The 21482-nt window shown below is 52.0% G+C and overlaps 1 protein-coding gene across 3 annotated transcripts in view; it reads left to right on the plus strand.

The window, feature by feature from the left end:
• Positions 1 to 21080, plus strand: part of IGSF3 (immunoglobulin superfamily member 3) — a 93614-nt gene extending 72534 nt beyond the window's left edge. For all 3 annotated transcript variants that reach the window (XM_047871838.1, XM_047871840.1, XM_047871839.1), the window contains 4 exons: positions 7926 to 8336; positions 11894 to 12301; positions 15668 to 16141; positions 17913 to 21080. In XM_047871838.1, coding sequence (XP_047727794.1) covers positions 7926 to 8336; positions 11894 to 12301; positions 15668 to 16141; positions 17913 to 18163 — 1544 coding nt within the window. In that variant the 3' untranslated portion in view covers positions 18164 to 21080. The remainder of the gene's footprint in view (positions 1 to 7925; positions 8337 to 11893; positions 12302 to 15667; positions 16142 to 17912) is intronic.
• The last annotated feature ends 402 nt before the right edge of the window (positions 21081 to 21482 follow it).

Consider the following 21482-nt stretch of genomic DNA (forward strand, 5'->3'; position numbering starts at 1 on the left):
AGGCAGTCTGGTTCCAGAATCGAAGCTCTTAATTTTATTATATTACGTATTTTTCTGGACAGTTACTATTTTATGTTTCTTCTCAGGAATCCTCTGTGGTACCAAGTACTTTTATTTGCTGTCTCCTCTCTCTGGTTTACCATCCTCGAATTGCTGATGCCCTTTAGCAGATACTTAAATTTGTTTGACGTTGGGGTCATGAGAAACCCATACGGGTTCCAGTTTGCTGATGGTATAGGGGTGTAATTTATGCTTCCCCTAACTCCCCTGTTTCTTCAGATTTCTGCCACAAGATGGCCCCTAAGACTTGGGGATACCAGAGCTCAAATCCAGTGCTGGCTTCTCTTCTCTCTCCCCTCCCTGCATTCCTTGTCCCTCAAAACATGGCTTCTTATTCCTGCTCTTACTCCCCACCCCCTTTTAAGAATATTTTGTCAAACATTCTTATTCCAGCAGAATCAGAGAGAAACCTAGAGAGTGCTGGCTCTGTCACGCTGGTCCATTTATCAGCCTTTAACTGCTGATGTCATCTGCTCCCAGAGGGCTCTGTGTGGTCTGTGCCCCAGACCGGTCCTTGCCAGGGCCACCTGCTGACCTGACCGCATCACAGGTATTTGATTCATTAAAATCTCTGGCTGGATGGCACGGTCGATTGTGGATCCATCACTGACCATTCTTTTTACCTGCTTCCTGTTCCGTCTGCACATCCCCAAGGAAATCTTCAAGGAATGCCATCACTCTGATTTTGTTGATTTCGCTTAGCCTGACTCTCATTGATCACAGAGTGTGACCCCCATGGGGCATTTAGGCAAGACTTTAAGCCAGCTCAACATATTCGATTCTTCGCTCTTAATCCATTCTTTTCTCTTTTAATTTCGAAGCATCGCTTTGCTTCCTTCTGATTTTCTTTCGCACCAAAAACACCCTCCAATTACACATCCCTAAATACGGAAGCAATAAGGGAAGTGTCAGCACTCATTTTCCAAACGTTTACGACCCTCTCCTGGTCTGGCTATTAAATATTGCACATTCAGATTGACAAAGCAATAAACAAGCTTCCAGGAGGACAGCCTCCAGTGCAGAAAGCCGACTTGTCAGTGGGTGTATTCTGCTGGGATTTACTGATGGGTAGTCAGGATGAATATTTAATACCCTCCCTCTGGATGCTGCCAAATCCGTTTTCTCCAATTTCTTATTGCTGACCTGGCAGATTGGGCGAGCTGAGGGCTTTTTCTTTGACTTGCATGGGTCCAGGGCATGCGAACTGTGGCTGTCCTTGTCACAGTCTGATAAGTGACAGGCTGCCTCATCCCAAGTGGGATTGGCCCCTCCTTTCTTTCAGGAGAACCTGGGGTTCCCCTCCTAGGCCACGAGCCTATGGCTTCTGCCTGCTAAGTGCTCAGAGACGGTGAGCATGAGTGCAAGGGCGCCTAGAGGAGTCCCCAGCACCCACCCCCAAGCCTCCAGGCCTCGTTGTCATGGTGACGCCAGGTGTACCAATTGGCAGGCCCTGCATAAAGGGTCACCGCTGTGTCTGCAGACAGGTGAGACAGGGCATGTCTGGGTTACCCCGAATTAGCTGTTTCTGCTTCTAAACCTTTGCTACTTTTCTCCTTGCTCCTTCCTCCCACTGCCGCCCACAAGCACATTTGAGCACCTACTGTGTGCCCGTTTCCATGCTGCAGCTGCAGACTCCAGTCCCTGCCTGGAAGGCTGTCCTGAGGGCCTGGGAGGAAGGAAGCACAGGGAAGAGTCACAGGGGTGCAAGAGAGCCGGCCTGGGGTATGACCGATGGGCCCAGGGAGGGAATCGGCATGTGTGGGGGCGGGCAGTGGGACGTTTCCAGCTCAGAACAGAGTGTGTGCAGAGAACATCACGGACGGAGGAAGCATCATGCTTGTTTTGATACGAGTGAAGCATGGAGTCAGGGAGGGGTTTGTCCCCAGGTATGTTGGTGAGAGCCAGGGGAGCCCCTTTTATATATTTTTTTTAAACGTTCATTCATTTTTGACAGACAGAGAGAGACAAAGCGTGAGGGGGGAAGGGCAGAGAGAGAGAGGGAGACACAGAATCTGAAGCAGCTCCAGGCTCCGAGCTGTCAGCACAGAGCCTGACGTGGGGCTGGAACCCACGGTGCGCGAGATCATGACCTGAGCCGAAGTCGGACGCTTAACCGACTGAGCCACCCAGGTGCCCCTAGGGGAGCCCCTTTTATACACAGAAGTATGGAGGGTCACCGTATGTGATGGTTAAAAGCACGGACACACCAGGCAGCCTGACTTTGAATCCTGGCTCTACCACTGGTCAGCAGTGTGCCCTTGGGCAAGTGTCTGTAAATTGGGACTAATAATACTTATTTCATAGGTCTGGTAGGGAGCAAGTAGTTAGCATTTCTGAAGTGCTTAGAGTAGTGCTCAGCATGTAGAGAGGATTATATACATTTGTTAAATAAGAACGTTCTAAACCGAGCAGTTAGGAGTTCCCATCATGCTCAGATCATATACTTCTTTTTATAACAATCTAGAACAGTCCCTTTACTACATGAAATTCCTAGACCATCTCACATTCCTACTCAACATAATCTTTAAAAATTGTCACAGTGCCCCAAATTGTGGAAAAAAGGATGAATTTTTTAGAGGGTGGTTCATAATAAAACGATGCGCTGTAACATGCTGTAACATGTAACGTGCTCAGGGTCGGCTACCCCGGGCAGAGGCACTGCGGCTCTGTCCCTGTGCACACCGGCCGGTGCGAGGGGCGTTGCTGTCCTGGACAGGGCGTCCGAAATCCTGAGCAACTCTTACAGCAGCACTGAACAGAGCAAAGGAAAACCCTTCCTTCATTTACCTGGCGTATAGTAAAACCATGCCAAGAAAAAAAAAAAGTATTGCGGAGATAATAAAATGAAACGTATGTAGGTTCTAGGCTCAGGGACAGAGTTTTCACCCATATGAACGTCCTTTGAAAGTCACACGGTGGGGGCGCCTGGGTGGTGCAGTCGGTTAAGCGTCCGACTTCAGCCAGGTCACGATCTCGCGGTCCGTGAGTTCGAGCCCCGCGTCAGGCTCTGGGCTGATGGCTCAGAGCCTGGAGCCTGTTTCCGATTCTGTGTCTCCCTCTCTCTCTGCCCCTCCCCCATTCATGCTCTGTCTCTCTCTGTCCCAAAAATAAATAAACGTTGAAAAAAAAAGAAAAAAAAAAAAAAGAAAGTCACACGGGACACGAGGTAGAGTTTTGTTGCATAGAACCATCCCAGACGTGGCTTTACACCTGTCGCAGGCGCTCGTCCATTAAATGTGACTAGAGCCCTTACCCAATCAATGTGACCAGGAAAGACCTGCCCACAGGTTTCCACGGCGTCCCTGGGGGCCTTGCTGCCCTGTTGAAAACTGCTGTTGTGGGGCTATTGCTTGGCTGGGAGCAACACGCTCCCGTTTGCAGCTTAGGAAGCTCTCCCTGGCGGGGGCTGAGGCTGCAGGCAGGAAGGCTGGAATGCAGGCCAAGTGTGAGAGGTTGGACACAGATTCTAGGGGCTCAAATGGGGCCTGGCCACAGGGAGAAGAGGAGCAGGGGCTTAGGATGTAACTGCTTGACTGGCAGGTGCCTTTGCCATCTCCTTCTCTGAGAAAGGGTGGCACACCCCCCCCCCCATAGTTTTCTCTTCTTGGCTGACTTGGTTCTCGCAAGTTGACAAACGTCTGCTGTCCAGCCGCTGACCCCCCTAATGCCTAACATAAATGATCATTGTCACATGTCCTTAATAAAGCACAGCCTCTTCTCTCTCTCTCTCTCTCCCTCTCTCTCCCCCCCGCCCCCCGCCTCCCTCACGGCTTGTGTCTCCTTTCCTGCTACCACTGGCCTCTGCTCACCCCCTGCACAGAAGCTGCTGTCCCCTGGGTTTCCCGTGGCCACCTCACCACCACACCTGTGGCTTCTCTTGTGAGACTGCAGGTCGCTGGGCCTCCCCTGTGGCGTTTGTGATTCAGTGGTCTCAGTAGGTGCCCAGGTGATGCTACTGTGGGAAGGCCACGGATGCCCGCTGGGAGCCCCAGCGGGGGGGTGGGGGGTGGCATCGTCTGACACGCACTCCAGGCCCCTCGCTTCATCTGCCTGCCGCATTGATTGCTTGCCCTTCCCTGAAAATGGTGCACAGAGAAGTTCTCACCTTCGCTCACCTGGGTGCCCTTTCTCCCCCCGTCCTGTGCCTGGGGAGCACCCACCTAGTCACTTGTTTTTCAGGGCTGAGCTCAGAGGTCACACGCTTTTTGAAATGTGCTGTCCCTCCCATCACAGTCAGGATTAAATGCCTTTCCTTTATATTCCATACCTCCAAGACAAGATCCATCACATATTTATTTGGTCATCCTTTTATTAGTTTGTTTAGCAAATGCTTGGACCACAGATCATTCAGTGCCCTCTAAATAATTCAGTAGGAAAGAAAAGGCCTTTAAAAAGTTAACCTCAGGGTGCCTGAGTGGCTTATTTGGTTGAGCATCTGACTCTTGATTTTGGCTCAGGTCATGATCTCATGATTGTGAGACTGAGTCCCGTGTCGGCCTCTGTGCTGAACATGGCACCTGCTTAAGATTCTCTCTCTCCCTCTTCCCCACTCCCCTGCTCGCCTGCTTTCTCTGTCTCCCACCGAAATAAAAACAAATTTTTTTTTTTTTTGTAATTAACAGCTCTAGCTGGATGTAAGGGAATCCTTTACCAATGGAAGTTGTGTGTGCTGAGCACAGGTACAAAGCAGAATCCGCAGAATGGGTAGGTCGGCTGGTGCAGCGGGCCCCTTCTGAGCTGGCTCCCTCCTTCCTCCTGATGCCTCCCACCTGTTACCACCCCGTCCTTGCTGTAACGCAGCGTCCTCTTCTCAAACCCACAGCACACGATTCCATTTGAGGAGAGGCCTAGGAAGGAAAGCCTCCAGATGCAGAAAGATAGAGGCCCTCCCTCAAACAGGGCACAGCTCTCCCAGCTCTGGGAGCCTGAGGTGTCCCCGGAGGCAGCGTGTGTGATAGGGTGTGACTGGAGCCTGTGCCGGCAGGTGGGGAGGCAGGTGGGGAGGCAGGTGGGGACCTCGCCCCGAATCCTCTCTTCCTGCCGCTTCCTCCTGCTGACTCGCTGTTGGGGATTAACCTGGCCTTGGCCCCCAGCATCTTTCCTTTTTCACCTCTACGTTGTTGCCTCTCGAAATCCACTCACTCACAGGGCCACGTCCAGGATTTCTCAGGCTTTAAGGTGCACACGAATTACCCAGGGATCTTGTTAAAGGCAGATTCTGAGCCAGTGGGCTGGGGGGCGCCGGGGGGTGTGTGGAGTGTGGGGGGGGGGGGTCCCAGAGTCTGCATTTCTAACAAGTTCCCAGGTGACCCTGCTGCTTGCTGGTCCAGGGGAGCACTTCAGTAGCAAATGTGCCAGTCTGACCCGTTGTCCTGTTGAGCTTTGAACGTGGGACTGAACCCAGAGACCAAAAAGAAATGGGAAGAGTGAAAATGGATCGCGTGTTTGTGATCTAGTAGGCTCTGCGCTAAAGTCTTTCTATAGACCGTTGCGTTTAACCTGTACAGCACTCCTGTGAGGTGCTGTCATCATGCAGATGAAAATTCCTGTGGGCCTTGAGGGCCCCCAGGCCCCCCCTGCCTCTGTGGAGGAGGGTGGTGTAGACAGACACAATGCCCAGGGCAGTACTGGACAGGACTCGGCAGATCTTCCTAATTAGTCGTGGGGGCTGCGGTCTCTGGGCTTCAGGGAAGGTCCTCCCTGCCCTTGAGATGCGGGAGGGAATTCAGAGCATAGAATAGGAGCTGACCCCTCGCCCACCTGTCAGGCATGCCCCACATTTCAAAAATGCCTCTCTTTCCAGCTTTTCAACACTTCACAATATTTTGACATGGGAAGGAGAGAAAGAAAAAAAAATGGCAATCCTTTGAAACATTTCTCTTCCTTGGATCCTTGCTCTGGGACCATGTGACCGAACTGAAGCTTAGTCATAGGATTCCAGTTTAACATATGCAGTTACTATAGCAATTGAGGTTTCCTTAGTAACACTTGCAAAAATAATCTGGCCCCAATTAATAATACATTTTAAAGCTCTTTCTACTCTGCACTGAACAGCCCAGTTTTCTTGGACAAGAACCAGATAATTCAGGTGGTATCATTTGTGCTGATGTAGATATCATTTGCATGCGGTGAATTGGGTTGGAAAGGAATGAAAAGGGAGCTGGGTGTTCTAAGTATTGCCGGAATCCAATCTGAAAAGTCGACTGGCAAGCTCGTGTGCATCCAGTTTGCTGAGCTTGGAAGCTGACTGGTAAACCCTGCCCAGGATTCCCGGCGTGCCCTGGAGGACTCTGTGTGTTTGAAGAAGGGAGAACGCGGGAGACTGGGCTCCAACAAAAGACGAAACCAGAAGGGTGGGCTGTGGGACCTGGGAGTCCTCTCGTGTTGGTGCGTTCTTGATGGCTTGAGAAGGTCTGTGGGGACGTGAGTTCAGCCAGCAGTCCTTTGTGAAGAGTGCCACCCGATTCACCACTGAGTTTCTTGTCCCTAGAGCGGCTTTTGCAGTAATGGCGTTGGGTATCAGATCCCGCCATCCGCAACGTTTGTCTGTGCGGGACCAGGGCATCCAAGTGACTGTCTGCGGCTTTCAGAAATTTGAGTTGGGGTGTGAAAAGGCGCTTGCACTGATAGCTCCCCAGGGGGAATTCAGAGTTACGTCTTCTTCCTTTTTTAAAACTTTTTCAGTACGGAGAGGATGGTCGGTAGCGGGAAAGCAGAGCCAAGTGTAATAAAGATGGAGTAGGTATGATCCCAGATTACCTACGTCAGATATTTGTCATTCGACCTTGGCTTCCTGCCACCTCAAAGGCGAGCATAGCCATTAATTAGCAGGTAGGGTGGCACTCCGGAGTCTGCCCTCCCTTCCGGAAGGACCCTGGAGGTGGCTCCGTTCTGTCCCATTGCTCAGCATTTTCTTCTCTGCCCTCTCCCTCTCTCTGCCCCCAGGAAGATCACCCCGGCAATCCCCGAACTACCTGCTACCATATTTCTCTCACATGCTCTCCCCCACATATCCCAGCAGACACTGATTGAGTGCTTTTCCATAGCCCAGGCGCTGTGCCAGGCTCTGGGGGTGCAGTGACGAGAACATCCCCTAGGCAGGACAGTGTTCTTCAGGGCATCCCTAGCACTTATTAGATTCAGGAGGGGCACACTCAAAATACTTGCAGACTGCAAGGGAAAACCTTGATCTCTACCCACAGGGCGCTCAGAGGCTAGGGTGGAAGAGAGACTAAGGAAAAACTTCTGGAAGATATGTAGAAGACGTGGTGCCAGGGCAGAGAGGGGCTGCTGGCCCAGTAGGATGGGAGGGAAAGAGGGGGCATGGAAGGACGAGGGCACAGAAGGATCGGGGGTGTGGAGGGAGATAGTGGAAGGACATAGGCAGAGAGGACAGCTGAGCAGAGACCAGAGCTCAAGGAGGAGGTGCAGGGGGCTGGGGAGGGGTGGGGGCGCTGCAGGGGTGAGTCACTGAGATGAGTGAGGGCAGTTGGGTAAGAGCCAAATCCTGGAGGGACTTTGTACTGTGAAAAGGAATTTTTTTTTTTTCCTTTATGAGCTCAAGCAGTTGGGAGCCAGCCATTGAACTTCCTAGGCAGGCAAATGATTGAAGTTTCAGCTAGGTCCCCTGGAGGCTGCGTGCAGGTGAGGGGAGCAGGGAGGAGACAGGTGGAGGGATGTTGGGGTAAAACCGGCTCCGTGCAGCCTCCCTCACACCGAGCCATGCTTCCAAGGAAGCCCGCCCGCGGCCGGCCCTCCCGGAACCGTGCAGGGCAAAACCAGGCTGGAGGCCGCACGTGAGGCTGGGGACGTTCCTGGGCGGGTGTGTGCAGTGATTGTGCTGAATCGTCCCCTTTCCGTTGCAGTGACAAAGCTGCAGGTGAGCAAGTCGAAGAGGACCCTCACTCTGGTGGAAAACAGGCCCATCCAGCTGAACTGCTCAGTTAAGTCTCAGACCAGCTCGAACTCCCACTTTGCGGTGCTCTGGTACGTGCATAAGCCCTCGGATGCCGACGGGAAGCTCATCCTGAAAACCACCCACAGCTCCGCCTTTGAGTACGGCACCTATGCCGAGGAGGAGGGCCTGAGGCCCCGGCTGCAGTTCGAGAGGCACGTGTCTGGGGGCTTGTTCAGCCTCACCGTGCAGAGGGCCGAGGTCAGTGACAGTGGCAGCTACTACTGCCACGTGGAGGAGTGGCTGCTGAGCCCCAACTATGCCTGGTACAAGCTGGCCGAGGAGGTTTCGGGGCGCACAGAAGTCACTGTGAAGCGGCCAGGTAAGACGAGGGCGCGGCCGGCATGGGGTTAGTACAGAGAGGCTTCCTGGGGGTGACGGGGCTCTGTGGGGTCCACACGGGGTGTGGGTGCAGGTGCAGAGACCTGCCTGGGGGTGATGGGGCTCTGTGGGGTCCACACGGGGTGTGGGTGCAGGTGCAGAGACCTGCCTGGGGGTGACGGGGTGCCGCAGGGTCCACGTGGGGTGTGGGTGCAGGTGCAGGTGCAGAGACCTGCCTGGGGGTGACGGGGTGCCGCAGGGTCCACGTGGGGTGTGGGTGCAGGTGCAGAGACCTGCCTGGGGGTGACAGGGTGCCGCGGGGTCCACCTGGGGTGTGGGTGCAGGTGCAGAGACCTGCCTGGGGGTGACGGGGTGCCGCAGGCTCCACGCGGGGTGTGGGTGCAGGTGCAGGGGCCGTCACCCTGGTGCACTGTGGGCTGCCCGCTTTGTCTGCAGTGAGAGCGTCCTGGTGCTGAGGGCAACCCCAGGAAAGCGTCCTTGACTCTGCTCTTACGGACAGCGTCTTCCTTACCAGGGAGAGGCCCAAGGGGCAGCTGTGCTGAGCAAGAGGTGGCAAGGGAGGGTCCCTGGCAGCTCCTGGGTCTTCTTTTGGGTTTGCAGGTCACACCCCGGAGCTCAGTCTGGCGCCAGCTCCATAGCCAGCATTCTGACCCAGAGGGCACTTTCTAGTCTCTGTCCTCTGCTTCCCCTTTCTTTCTTACTACCCATTTCAGGAACCCTCCCTGTCTGCAAAGCGATCTGCCCCTCTGCCTCCTCTCAGACTGTGGGTGCGGCCCTCATTCTGCTGCCTGACAAACTGGGCTGGCACCTGACCTCTGCTGGAATGCTTCCCGGGGTGGGGGGAGCTTTCTACATCTGCAGGCCTCATGGGTGGAAAACCCCCCTCCATGTAATTTCCCTCCAGGTTTAGGTCTGCCCCTGGAACAGCCCAGGATAACTTTGGGTCGTATCTTTTCACATGTGAAGGGTGCCCCGTCAGTCTCCCTTTCCCCTTGTTAAAGAGCTCTACGCCCCACCTGATGTAGCCTTAAGCTCCCTGTCCATCCCTCATATCTGCGTGGCCTGTGATTTGTTGTCGCTGCCTGTCCTTCCTGATGGGCGGGGGTGCTACCCTAAGTCCCATCTCCATGCATTCGTTTATGTGCTGTCCTCTCTGCCTGGAACGCCCCTCTCCCACTGCCTCTCCCCTGTCTCTACCCCATCCCCAAGACTTCACTTGACATCACCTCCAGGAAGCCTTCCATGCTTTCTCCCATATCACCAGAGGTTCCTTTTTCGTTATAAGATACCTAATGTAACAATTATTTGTTTGCAATTCTTTTCTACTCTAAGCACTTTGAGGACAGGGCTGTGTCTTTGTATTTTCAGCCACTGGCATGGTGCCGTTAATAAATATTGATTGAATAAGGAACAGATGGCTGCTTTCCTTGGACACCCCAGGGCCTTTGTAGTTACTGTTCTCTTAGCCTGGAACAGGTTGACCATAGATCTTCATTTATCTCATTCTTCCTCAGAGAGGTGTTTCTAGCTCATTTTAACTAAAATAGCATCCTAGTCACTTTGTACCCCTTTCTCTGTCCCCTGCCTAGCACACACCCCCACCTGGCATTCTGTTTCTTTACTTATTCATATGTAAGGAATTATAAGCTGCTTATTCGTATTTATACATATGGAAATTCACTCATCATGAAATATGTGTTATATATAGAAGTGTGCGTGTGCGTGTGCGTGTGCATGTGTGTGTGTGTGTGTGTGTATTTTTTACCTTTCTGTTCCCATGGCTTGTCTCCCAGGAAGCCTCAATAAACACTTGTTCAGACAGCACATAGGACCAGATGCAGAGGCCTGGACGTGGCCTGGCCCCCTCTTTTCCCTCCAGGTGTTGTATTGCTAAGACTGTCCCAGTGCAAATTGTCACCCCCCTCAGTGGCACTTTCGGGAACCCTTCTGCTGACGTATTGCAGAGGAAGCTCTGGTCTGCCTGGTCCCTCTTGGTATTTCCAGAGATCTCAGGCCAGTCCTTGGGACTTTTGAAAACTGGCATTTGTCATTTGGCCTACACAGGTTCTCTTAGGTTTCTGTTCTTCCTGTCTGTTTTCAGTTCTGGTCACTTTGTCTGGTGGGAGGACATGATCCCCCCGCCCACCAGATGTGTCATCCTTTCCCTTCACTTGTTTGTGCAGAAACTAAGAGAATCTTGGTGGATCCTAAATTTATTGAGGGACTCCCCCCGTCTGAGACTACAGACCCACAGTGAGCTCACTGGGGCAGGAAGGATGTTTGTCAAAATCCGTGTAGGGAGAGCCATCTCTGGGGAATATTAACACCATAAACAGAAAACGCACAAGACCCTGATTAAAACAACACGTTCCTCCTTTTCAGTTGAGAGTTTTCGTTTCTTTTTTTTTTTTTTCCTTCCTCTGCTTCTCCTTTCTCTACACACCAGCCCTCTCCTTTTTTTTTTTTTTTTTTTGCTGATGAGAAAGAATATGCTTCTAGAGCGTTTGGAAAACACAAAGAAGAAAATAATCTTTCAACCCAGGACAACTAGAGTTAACATCTTCACACACACACACACACACACACACACACACACACACACACACACGTATATGTATATTCTGGGGAGACCAGTTATTTAAAACAGTTTTTCTGTTATTTTTAATTTTTGACCTTTTAATACCAAAGGGTATTGCCTTCCATTGTAAAATACTCGGGAAGTTTTGAAATGTGAAAAGTAAAACGTGACGGTGCGCGGCCCTCTCCCTCTTCAAATGTCACTCCAAAGGTCTCCTTCCCCAGGTGTTCCTGCAGTTCTGTAGCTGTTTGATCTCTCTGGTCCAGATAGACTCATTAGGACCTTTTATGAAATTACACGCCTGTCATCTGGGTGTACCATCATTAACGACACTTTTCTCTCTAGAGGAGGATCTGATGGGCTGAGCTGTCAAGTCACTGGTTCCATCCATATCGGCCTTTTCTTCACTAATGTCAGATCAGTTCTGTTCCCACCTCGAGAGGGAACCCGAGAAAGCAAGGACTGCGGTTCCTAAGGCCAACTCGGGGACATATTTAAACTGCTTCCTCTGTAGTTCTTTGGTGGTGGACAGTCCGGTGTATTCTAGCCATCCTGTGGTCAGTTTTTAAAATTTGCTCTGGGCTTGAAAGGGGGTCTCAGCACGCCCTTTCCCGCCTGTCCCTTCGCAGCCACCCCTCTGGTCAGCTGTATGCTTATGGTCTGCTGTCACTGGGTGTGGAGGCATCCATAGCTCATGCTTGTCCTCCTCTGTGCATCTGAATCAACGAGATATAAATTGGGGGACAGCTGTTACCATGAACTGCTGACGGTCTGGGCACTCGGACACGCGATCCAGGAACGCGTTATGTGTAGGGCGCTCCACCCGGAAGTGTTTCTGCTGATGGAGTGTGCCGCTGCCCTTTAGCACAGGGAGGGCAGCCGTCGGCCTGCGTTTGCAAAACGTGCATGCAAGCACCTGTTGTGCCTCGCTGCTAATGTGTCTTTCCTCCCCTTTCCAGACAGCCGCCTGAAGCTCAGCCAAGCGCAGGGGAATCTGTCGGTCCTGGAGACGCAGCAGGTGCAGCTGGAGTGTGTGGTGCTGAACCGCACCAGCGCTGCGTCCCAGCTCGTGGTCGAGTGGTTTGTGTGGAAGCCCAACCACCCGGAGCGGGAGACTGTGGCCCGCCTGAGTCGCGAGGCCACCTTCCACTATGGAGAGCAGGCGGCCAAAAACAACCTGAAGGGGCGGCTGCATCTGGAGAGTCCTTCGTCCGGCGTGTATCGGCTGTTCATCCAGAACGTGGCAGTGCAGGACAGCGGGACCTACAGCTGCCGTGTGGAGGAGTGGCTCCCCAGCCCCAGCGGCGTGTGGTATAAGCGGGCAGAGGACACTGCCGGGCAGATGGCTGTTACTGTCATGCGGCCAGGTGAGGCTTCACATCCCCAGGCCCTCACTGCTTTGGGCGTTTCCCCTCGTGAGTGTCCTACTTTCTGCGCTGCGCAAAATACGTTGTTTGAGGTTAAACATAGGAGCATTTACATTTTGCGTTTATAATTGTCTCAGATTTTTTTTCCCCTAAGCGAATGGGAAATTGCACATCTGGCTTTGGCCTAAGGTGATCCTGTCTCTTCGCTAGAGTAACATTTTTCACTTGTTGCAGAACACAGAAAATTTTCTCTTTAAAGAATACATTCAGATTCAGGAGGTGGTAGATATGCAAAAACTTTTGAAACAGTAGTCGTGCGGTTCAAAAAATTGGGCTTCTAGGTTTTCAGTGGAAAACAATGGATTCATGTGCTTTAAATAGAAAATGATGAAATTTAGTCTTTCACTTCCTAATAATTTTATTGGTGCCGACGACTGTTCTGACTGCGCTGTGTGGCTTTTCTTGTCCTTACCGTTGTTCCTAAAGTGGCTAAATGCACATAATTACTCGGTATAATGATCGTTACACATTTAAACCCATAATTAAAGCAGAGGTGAGCAGGATTCCTGTGTCCTCTGCAATATCACCTCCTCATTCAAGTCAGAGCGAAAAGTCAGTGCCTCCCCCTGCAGCGGACGTGGGGCAGGAATGAACTTTGTGGCTGGGCCAGTGCGAACGCTCCGTTTTGCCCATTTTCTGAGCATCCCAGGGCCTCTGTTGGTGGTCTGGTGGGAGCATTCGTCATGTTTCCACACCTGCGTGGAGCGGCTGTCTGCCTTGGTGGGACACGGGGGCCTCACAGCCGTGCTCACCCCATGCGTCATGGAACACACACTTTGAGAGTGAACGTGCCCTTTGTTACAGGAAAGGGCATTATCTCTCTGCTCTGTGTCTTGCCGAAGCTGGACAGGAAATCACCCCTGCCTGGGGTTACTCCTATTTGCCATGAGCTTATGTGTTTTCTCTTTTCGCCTTGCTTAGAAACTGCCGCGTGTCTTCTTCCAAAGGTAAATTGGCAGAGACGTGGCATCTGAGTGTGCTCTTCTCCCCGGAGGCTCGCCCACTTGCACGTTGCCAAACCAGGGCTCCAGGTGGCCCAGGGGCAGACATTTCTGGACTGCCCACTGCATTGAAGCTTAACCTACAGGGGAGGGGGAGAAGCACCCTTCTTTCTTGTGGCTTACACCTGAAGCAGGAAAGAGTGCTAAAGTCTGCACAGGGAGATGGTTTGGCCTCTGGCAGAAGGGGACGGACACGGGCCACCACATTAGTGAGAGACATGCTACAGGGAGTGGGGGGAGGACACGGGAAAGTGGGCCTGTTTCATTCAAAACACTTGTATTGAGTCATCACTAAGCATGTGAAGGAGCCAGGAAATTTACATGAAAAGTTAAGTGCCGGGGCACCTGCGTGGCTCAATCAGTTAGGCGCCTGACTCTTGGTTTCTGCTCAGGTCATGGTCTCATCGTTCTTGAGTTCAAACCCCTATTCGTTGTGGAGCCTGCTTGGGATTCTCTCCCTCCCTCTGTCTCTCTCTGCTCCTCCCCCACTCAGGCTTGCTCTCTCTCTTTCAAAATAAATACATAAACTTAAAAAAAAAAGTGAATGGTTACATTGTAAGCATTCAGACGAGAAGAAAGCAAAGGGAGAGTAGGTGGGGAAGAGGCCCTTCCGGGGTCTCTGCCATCTTGCCATTGCGTGGCATCACATTGGCCAGCCGCTGGGAGCTTTGGGACACCAGCTTGGTAGGCTCTGCAGGGCGAAGGTGCCCTAGGATGTGCCTTAATCTGTAGGATTCCTCTCTGATGGCTCGGGACACAGTCAGCCGTGATCTCTGGAAGGATAAACCGACGTGCAAGGGAGCAGGAGTCTCTATGATAGGGTATTCTCCACCCTGCCACGTTGCCTTCCAGCGTGTTCTCCCCCACCGGTGCTGGGCCGAGGCACTCTTCCCACCACCTGTACCCAGGTCCTGAGCTTTCAGGTGCCCGTGACGCACACCAAGATTCTGGATGGGGGTGTACGGGGGCTTGGCAGAGCCCCACAAAGGTGGGGGCGCCCAGCTTTGTGTTCACCTGTGAGCGACATGAAGCCAATTCATTGAAAGCCCAGGACAGTACCTGGGAAGTGGTCCTATTTGGTCTTTATCCAAGCAGAATCCGATTTGGTATCTCTGCTTTTGTGGCTGTTATGTTGGCATGTTTTGCGAGCATTTCATCAACAGGGCCAAACAGGCCATTTAGGAGGGAGGGAACGGATTATTTGTTGAGTACCTACCCCAGTGAGCCAAACAAAGGCAGGGGGGAGGCAGCAAAATGAAGATAGAGATTATAGCTGCCCGGTGGTGTCTGTGAGGTCTGACTCACCCGCTTGGGTAACCTCTCCACGGCTGTTTTGTGTCTCCAATCTCTGTCGGGAAGATGCTGTCCGGGACATCCTTCTGGGGTCTGTGCTCAAGGTGAGGGGCACTTTCGGGTCTGTTGTCTATGGCTGGGCTTCAGTCCTTGGAGAATACTTACCTCCTCGGTTCCCTGGGGCATAGGTAACCATCTACATGCACACGGTTTAAACTCCAGAACTGCTGAAGGGTGAATTCCTTGTCCAGGGTTGCCATAACAAATTAGTGTAAGCTCCGTAGCTTCAAACAACAAAAATTTATTGTCTGATGGTTCTGGAGGCTAGTGGTCTAGAAGCAAATTATCAGCAGGGCCAGGCTTCCCCCGCTGAAGTTTCTAGGGAAGAATCCTTCCTTGCCTCTTCCAGCTTCTCTGTGGTCCCAAGTATTCCCTGGCTTGTGGCTGCATTGCCCCAGTTCACACGGCCTTCTCTCTGTGTGGCCTCTTCTCTTCTCATCAGGACACTGGTCGTTGCATGTAGTGCCCACCCTAAATCCAGTAGGAGTTCATCACACCTGCAAAGACTTTATTTCCAAATAAGGTCACATTCTGAAGTTCCAGATAGGCATGAATCTTGGGGTTGGGGGGACCCTTCAGCCACTGCAAGAGGTTACAGTGAAAGTAAGTGTCCCTTCCTCCCTGGATTCCCATGAGCAGCCGTGTTACCACCTCTTGTGAGTTCTTCCACAGATATTTTGTGTAAATGTAACCAAATCCACGTGTCTGAACAAACACATTTTCTTCTGCATACAGTGGCACACAGGGTGCACAGCTCTCCTGTAGTCTAGCCATCTTCCTTGGGCCCTTCCTCATCTCTGCCACGTACTACTGCCTTACTCCTTCCAGTAGTAGATGTGTATTGTATGTTACTGTGTTACTAGAGTGTATTTAGTGATGGACACACGGGTTGTTTTGAGCAGAGAAACTAAAACAGCCTCTTCCTCCTTTTTTTGCCCCTCGCCTCCCCCAGACGCCGCCCTGCAGGTGGACACGGTGGTCCCCAATGCCACGGTGTCCGAGAAGGCAGCTTTCCAGCTGGACTGTAGCATCGTTTCTCGATCAAGTCAGGACTCCCGCTTTGCCGTGGCCTGGTACTCTCTGAGGACTAAAGCTGGAGGGGAAAGGGGAGGCCCTGGCCTGGGAGAACAGGAGGAGGAGGAGGAGGGGGACGAGGAGGAAGAAGAGGACCTCACAGAGCGGACGGCCCTGCTGAGCGTGGGCCCGGATGCTGTCTTTGGCCCAGAAGGCAGCCCGTGGGAGGGCCGGCTTCGCTTCCAGAGGCTCTCCCCCTTGCTCTACCGGCTCACCGTGCTGCAGGCCAGCCCCCGGGACACGGGGAACTACTCGTGTCGCGTGGAGGAGTGGTTGCCCGGCCCCCAGAAGGAATGGTACCGGCTGACGGAGGAGGAGTCGGCCCCCATCGGCATCCGTGTTCTGGACACAAGTGAGTTTTCCCAGGTTACAGGGGAAGGAGGTCCCTGCTGGTTCCAACTGTTGATTCCAGTGGTCTGGAAGAATGAAATCAGAGCTCGATTACGGCTCAGTAAGTGGTTTTCCCACCTGTCCCAGGCATTTCGGCTTTGAAACACCAGTTCGTGGAATTGACCCTTGACTGCCCCACGTGGGTAGGAATTAAAGTGATCACAAGCCTGATGTCCCACCAGATTCTATTTTAGTGAGAGCTCATCGTCCAAGTATATTGGTAGGTGTTACTGGTGGCTCCATAGCCAGCCTGGTCCCTCTTTAGCCAGTTACCGTGTTTCAGACTCATAAGAAGGGAGAAAAAAAACAACAAACAAACAATGAAGCCTGAGTACGGTCTGTGTTCTTGGCTCATGTGTATTTTGGAGGGTGATTTCGAGGTTTAGGGGGGATGTCGCATGGTTGGGAGAACCATCTAGTAGAAGGGCAGTGGGTGATGCCACAGGGCATCTGGGAAGGGCTTAGCGGCAGCCCTGCTCCCTTGGTCCAGGACTCGGACTTCTCACCCGATCAAGGAACTCCATGGACAGAGACCAGAGGAAATAATGGCTGTGCTGAATAATTTGTTCTAACAGGGCACTCTTACAGTTGCCTTTTGTCAGAGCGTGGGACATGGCAGACTGAAGGCGGTATTTGTTACAGTAGAATTAGCCTGGAACGCAGAAAGACAGAATCTGCTAGAAACTGTAACTTCGTTTCCGTTTCAGCCAATGCATTTTACTAGGTAATTCTGACTTGAATGTTTGAGCTTTGTCAGCTTTTTCTTTTCTCTGACTACCTCCTGTTGATTAGATGGAACCATATGAAATTGAGGTTTTGTAAGTGAAAAGTGGGTGGAGCGGGGAACTATCAGCGATTTCATGTACTGTGGAAATCTAATAAGCATGTGCTGAGTTTTCTCCATAATACTGATGACAACAGCTGTGCAGTAGAAAAGAATGCAGAGAAAAGCCTAAATGAGGCTCAGACCCCTGACAAACTAGTGCATGACCCAAAAGGACAAGGGAAGGTGTTTAGACCTGTCTGCCCACCGTGGATGCCCCTATTTATTACGTTTCATAGAACGTGGTGGTCAGCCAGCAGCCTTATTTTCTAGGGAAAAGGGCAGGTTACCAGGGGCTGGGCCCCTGCTGAGGCCTTGTGGGTCTGGGAAGAGGGGGGGCCAGTTCCATCCTCTTCCATATCCAGAATGAATTCTGTAGCCACAGACACACTTTTGGACACTTGTAAATGGTCCGTAATGGCATTTCAGTTGATAATGTTAACCACTGCTACGGTTACTCAAGTAACCATCGTCTCTGGTAAAACTGCTCTGAGAAGCTGGCGGGGAGAGAATGTGTCACTTCCTAGAGAAACCCACTTGGAGCAGAGCTCGGTGCCAAGGGACATGGGAAACACCACTGGGCAGGAGGTGCGGACTCGGTGCAGTCAGCATCTTCTTGTAGGGGCAGCTGGGTTCACGGTCAATAAACTACATTTTCTTATATGACTTTCCAAGCCGCAGTCCTGGCTCCCGGTGGGAAATGGGGGTACCGCTTTGAATGAACTTCCAGCTGTGAGTGGAAGGAGGCGCCGCTGTGAGAACCCGGCCAGGAGGGTGGTCCCCCCACCCCTGGCAGCGGCAAGGGAAGGACAGGGTGGGCGCGGGGGTTGCGGGTGGGCTGGGCCAGGTCTTGAGGCGCAGAGGCGGGCGGTCCAGGCTCCCCGCCCTCACTGTCCTGCCTCTGTTTCAGGTTCCACCCTGCAGTCCATCATCTGCTCCAACGACGCACTCTTCTACTTTGTCTTCTTCTACCCCTTCCCCATCTTCGGCATCCTCATCATCACCATCCTGCTGGTGCGCTTCAAGAGCCGTAACTCCAGCAAGAGCTCCGACGGGAAGAATGGGGTGCCCCTGTTGTGGATCAAAGAACCACACCTCAACTACTCCCCCACATGCCTGGAGCCCCCTGTGCTCAGTATCCACCCAGGAGCCATAGACTAAGGGGACCGCAGCGGCCCTCAGCCGCGGAGGAGCTGACAGTCTCCCTTCCTGCCTCTTGCTCTGTGATCGGACGGCGTGCAGACGGCGCTGCAACTCTTGGGGTGCTCTCCTGGCAGCCAACAGTCAGACTTGAGCAACGTTCCAAGTCCCGGATCCGGCACAGAGACAGACCGCCTCTAGGTGGCAGTCGTGGTCGGTTAGCTGTTTTGGAGCAGATGTCCTTATCCTGCAGAATTAGGCTTCTTGTTTTTGTTTTTGGTAATGTAGTGAGTAGCTCCAGATGCCACATCTACTCACTGATTTATATCGTATTCTCAGATAGATGTTACAGGGGTTCTTATTCTTTGTAAGGGACTCTTTTTAAATCCCTCCGGTTTACCCTTTTTGGGTTCCGTAACGTTGCGGACGAATTTCCCGTAACATACCGCCGATGGCCAAAGGGAGGACGGACTTTTTGGTGCAAAGGAATCTCTTCCAGGACTCTTTGTTTCTGCATACTTGAAAATACTACTCACGGATCAGAAACATGCCCAAACGTTTTTTACTTTCTTAACGAGACTTGAAAATTATGTGTCATGCGGGCCCAATTTGTATCTTATCTTTTCCCTCAGCTGGAGTTGTTGGAACCACTTTGTAGTCAAGATGAAAGCATTGAATTTTGCTTCAAAGAACTGTGTACGTACGGGAGGAATCCTGCATAACCCCATTAGAGTAGACGATGCCCGACCGGACTGTCAGGGAAGCAAAAGTAGGCTTCGTTCCAACCTTGCCAAAAAATTACGTATTAAAAAAAAAAAAAAAAAAACCCACAACTTTGTTGGAGAACAAGTCGAAAGCCCCAAACAGCACACGCTTTGCTGGCTAACCTGGACAGAAGGCTGCATTTAGCAGCCACTGACTTTCAGATTGATCAAAGCCAGTGATTAGAGAAGGAAGGAAACAAGGCTAGTTGTTGGCTTGATCTGTTTCGCAGGAGCGGCCTCGGACTGGTAACTGTGCGCGGGTGGGCTTCTATTTTAAGGTGCTTTGCCACACTCTTAAAGGAAAGTGGCCAGTGGGCCTGAAAAGGGGGCCGTGCTGAACCGAACACACAGGGCCCGAGCACCCACCGTATGCACCCTACACCGGAGGGCACGGGGCCCGGCAGACCGCTGAGTTCCTCCAGGAGTCGGTGGTGGGAGGGCGGTGGTTTCCAGAGCCTGGAAGTTGGAGACCAGGGGAGAGATCACCACCACCCTGGAGATACGAAGACTAGGTTTTTCTTCTTCCTTCCAACTAGATTTCCCTCCAAGGTAACGGTGTCTTTCTCATTCACCATTTCTCTCTCCATGTGTCTCACTGCCGTAAGACTATCTGCCTAGGAGAGGTCCAGACACAGCCCATCTGTAACCCTTGCAGACCACCTATTCTCGGCTTAGAGTCACCTCATGCCGGTGTAAGGTTTTGCCCTTCCCCTTCTTAGATCTTGTTTGTGGTCTTAGGTGATTTGGTTGTTCACGGTTACGGTGGCTTTTTATTCGAATGCCCATTAGAGCCCAACAAGGCCCCAGTCGCCCTGTTCATTCACACTATGGAGCAGGGTGCTTAGCACCCGCACCCCCCCCCCCCCGCTCCTGTGCCCTTTTGCTCACCCCAGGGGAGAAGCGTGCCCTGACTTTCCTATATTTTGCTGGCCAAGAGCACCATCCCCTTTCCTCCGGGAACTTGCATCTTGAACCCCAAAGGTACACCCTGCTTAGAAAAAGCCACCGGGGATTCCGGAGCGAAGTCTGAGCAGAGGGATTGTTGTCTGTCCTGAGACGCAACAGACTCCACGGGAGGCCGTGCGGGTGCCCATCCGCATCGGGGTCTTTGGGTGCACAGGTGGTGGCCTGGGTTTTCACCAGACGCCTTGCTGTGCCGCAGCCCAGGGGAAGCAAGGTAGCGGACAGGCTTATGTTGTAGACCGGTCTCCTCTTCCTCCCCGCACACCAGTACTGTCCTCTGAGACCCTGTGTAGGCACCACACCTTAATCCCTAACACGCTCATTTCCATGTATTATGTATGCTGCAGCAACGCTTTGGGGCTACAGTCAGGCTCAGGGGTGGGGGAAGGAGGCAGTCCTTTGCCCCATTTCTTCATTACAGGCACGTGGGCTTTCTGTGGGAAATCGGCCCCTGCCTTGTAGCCTGAGTGCTTGAGGGAAGATGCCCGGCTTTCCTCTGTGTGAAGGGAAAGATGCCGGAGGGCTGGGACTGGCTGTGTAACTACTAAGAGCCCAGCTTGCCCACAGGTATAGAAAAGTAGGTGATGCACACAATTAAAGATGTGGAGCGGTTACAGGAAATTTGAAAGGAAGAAAAGAAACCGAAGCCAGTATTTTAGTAATTTTTTTTTTCCCGTGTGTATTTTCTGTTGGGCTGGGGGATACCATCAAAGGGTGAGCTTTTCAGCTTTCTGTGAAGATCCCCAGGACCTTGTTTGGCCATTTCTATGGAAATGTGGTGTCAGATGAGCGGTAATGGTGCCCTCCAGTGGCTGGGAGACCTCATTGCACATGGCCTGCCGGAGCTCGGGGCATTGGACCAGAAGAGGAAAAATTGCCAACTGGTTCTCTGGACGTATTTACCTACGCTACAATGTTGCATTAATGAAAAACTACACTGTGCTAGGCCCATTCCGGACACGGATACGACCCGCACCCTCTTTCATCAGGGTGTTTCTGTAGCAGGTTTTCATATTCTTTTCAAACAATGGTTTCTCTGCGTTTATTGTTGAAAAAAACAGGTGGGGTAAGAAAACTACCCATGCATGATGTAGAGAGCTGTTGATTTGGTTTTGTTTGTTTGTTTTTTTAAAGGAAAACTATTTGTAAAATGTTGCACTAAAATGTTTTATATACACTTCAGAGACCTGTAGTAAATTATGTTGAAAATATGGCTGTTTACAGTTACTGGAGTACACGGTCCTTCTTTCTCCCACCCCTCCCACCCCTTAACAGCCTCTCTTGCTCTGTGACACTGTGCCCTGGGGGTCTGGAGTTCTGCTCCTGACTTTGGCCTGCTGGGCTCCAGGGTCAAGAATTGCAGCCTTTACCACCACATCCTGCCCCACAGCCTAAAGCGTGCCTTTGTACAAACGATGACTTAAAAAAAAAAAAACAAAAAAACAACAACAACGCTTTCTCGACACTTGACTGTCATCTGCTGAGAACGTATCGTAAAAGGCTACACGGCCTCTAGTTCTGTGCGACACACAACACACCCGGAGTCCCCAGAGGCGGGTTCGGAATGGAACTTGTGAGCCTAGCTTTCCTTTTTAGCGGGGTGGGACAGGATG

This window comes from Prionailurus viverrinus, chromosome C1 (assembly GCF_022837055.1).
Source record: "Prionailurus viverrinus isolate Anna chromosome C1, UM_Priviv_1.0, whole genome shotgun sequence".
NCBI classification, from domain to species: Eukaryota; Metazoa; Chordata; class Mammalia; order Carnivora; family Felidae; genus Prionailurus; species Prionailurus viverrinus.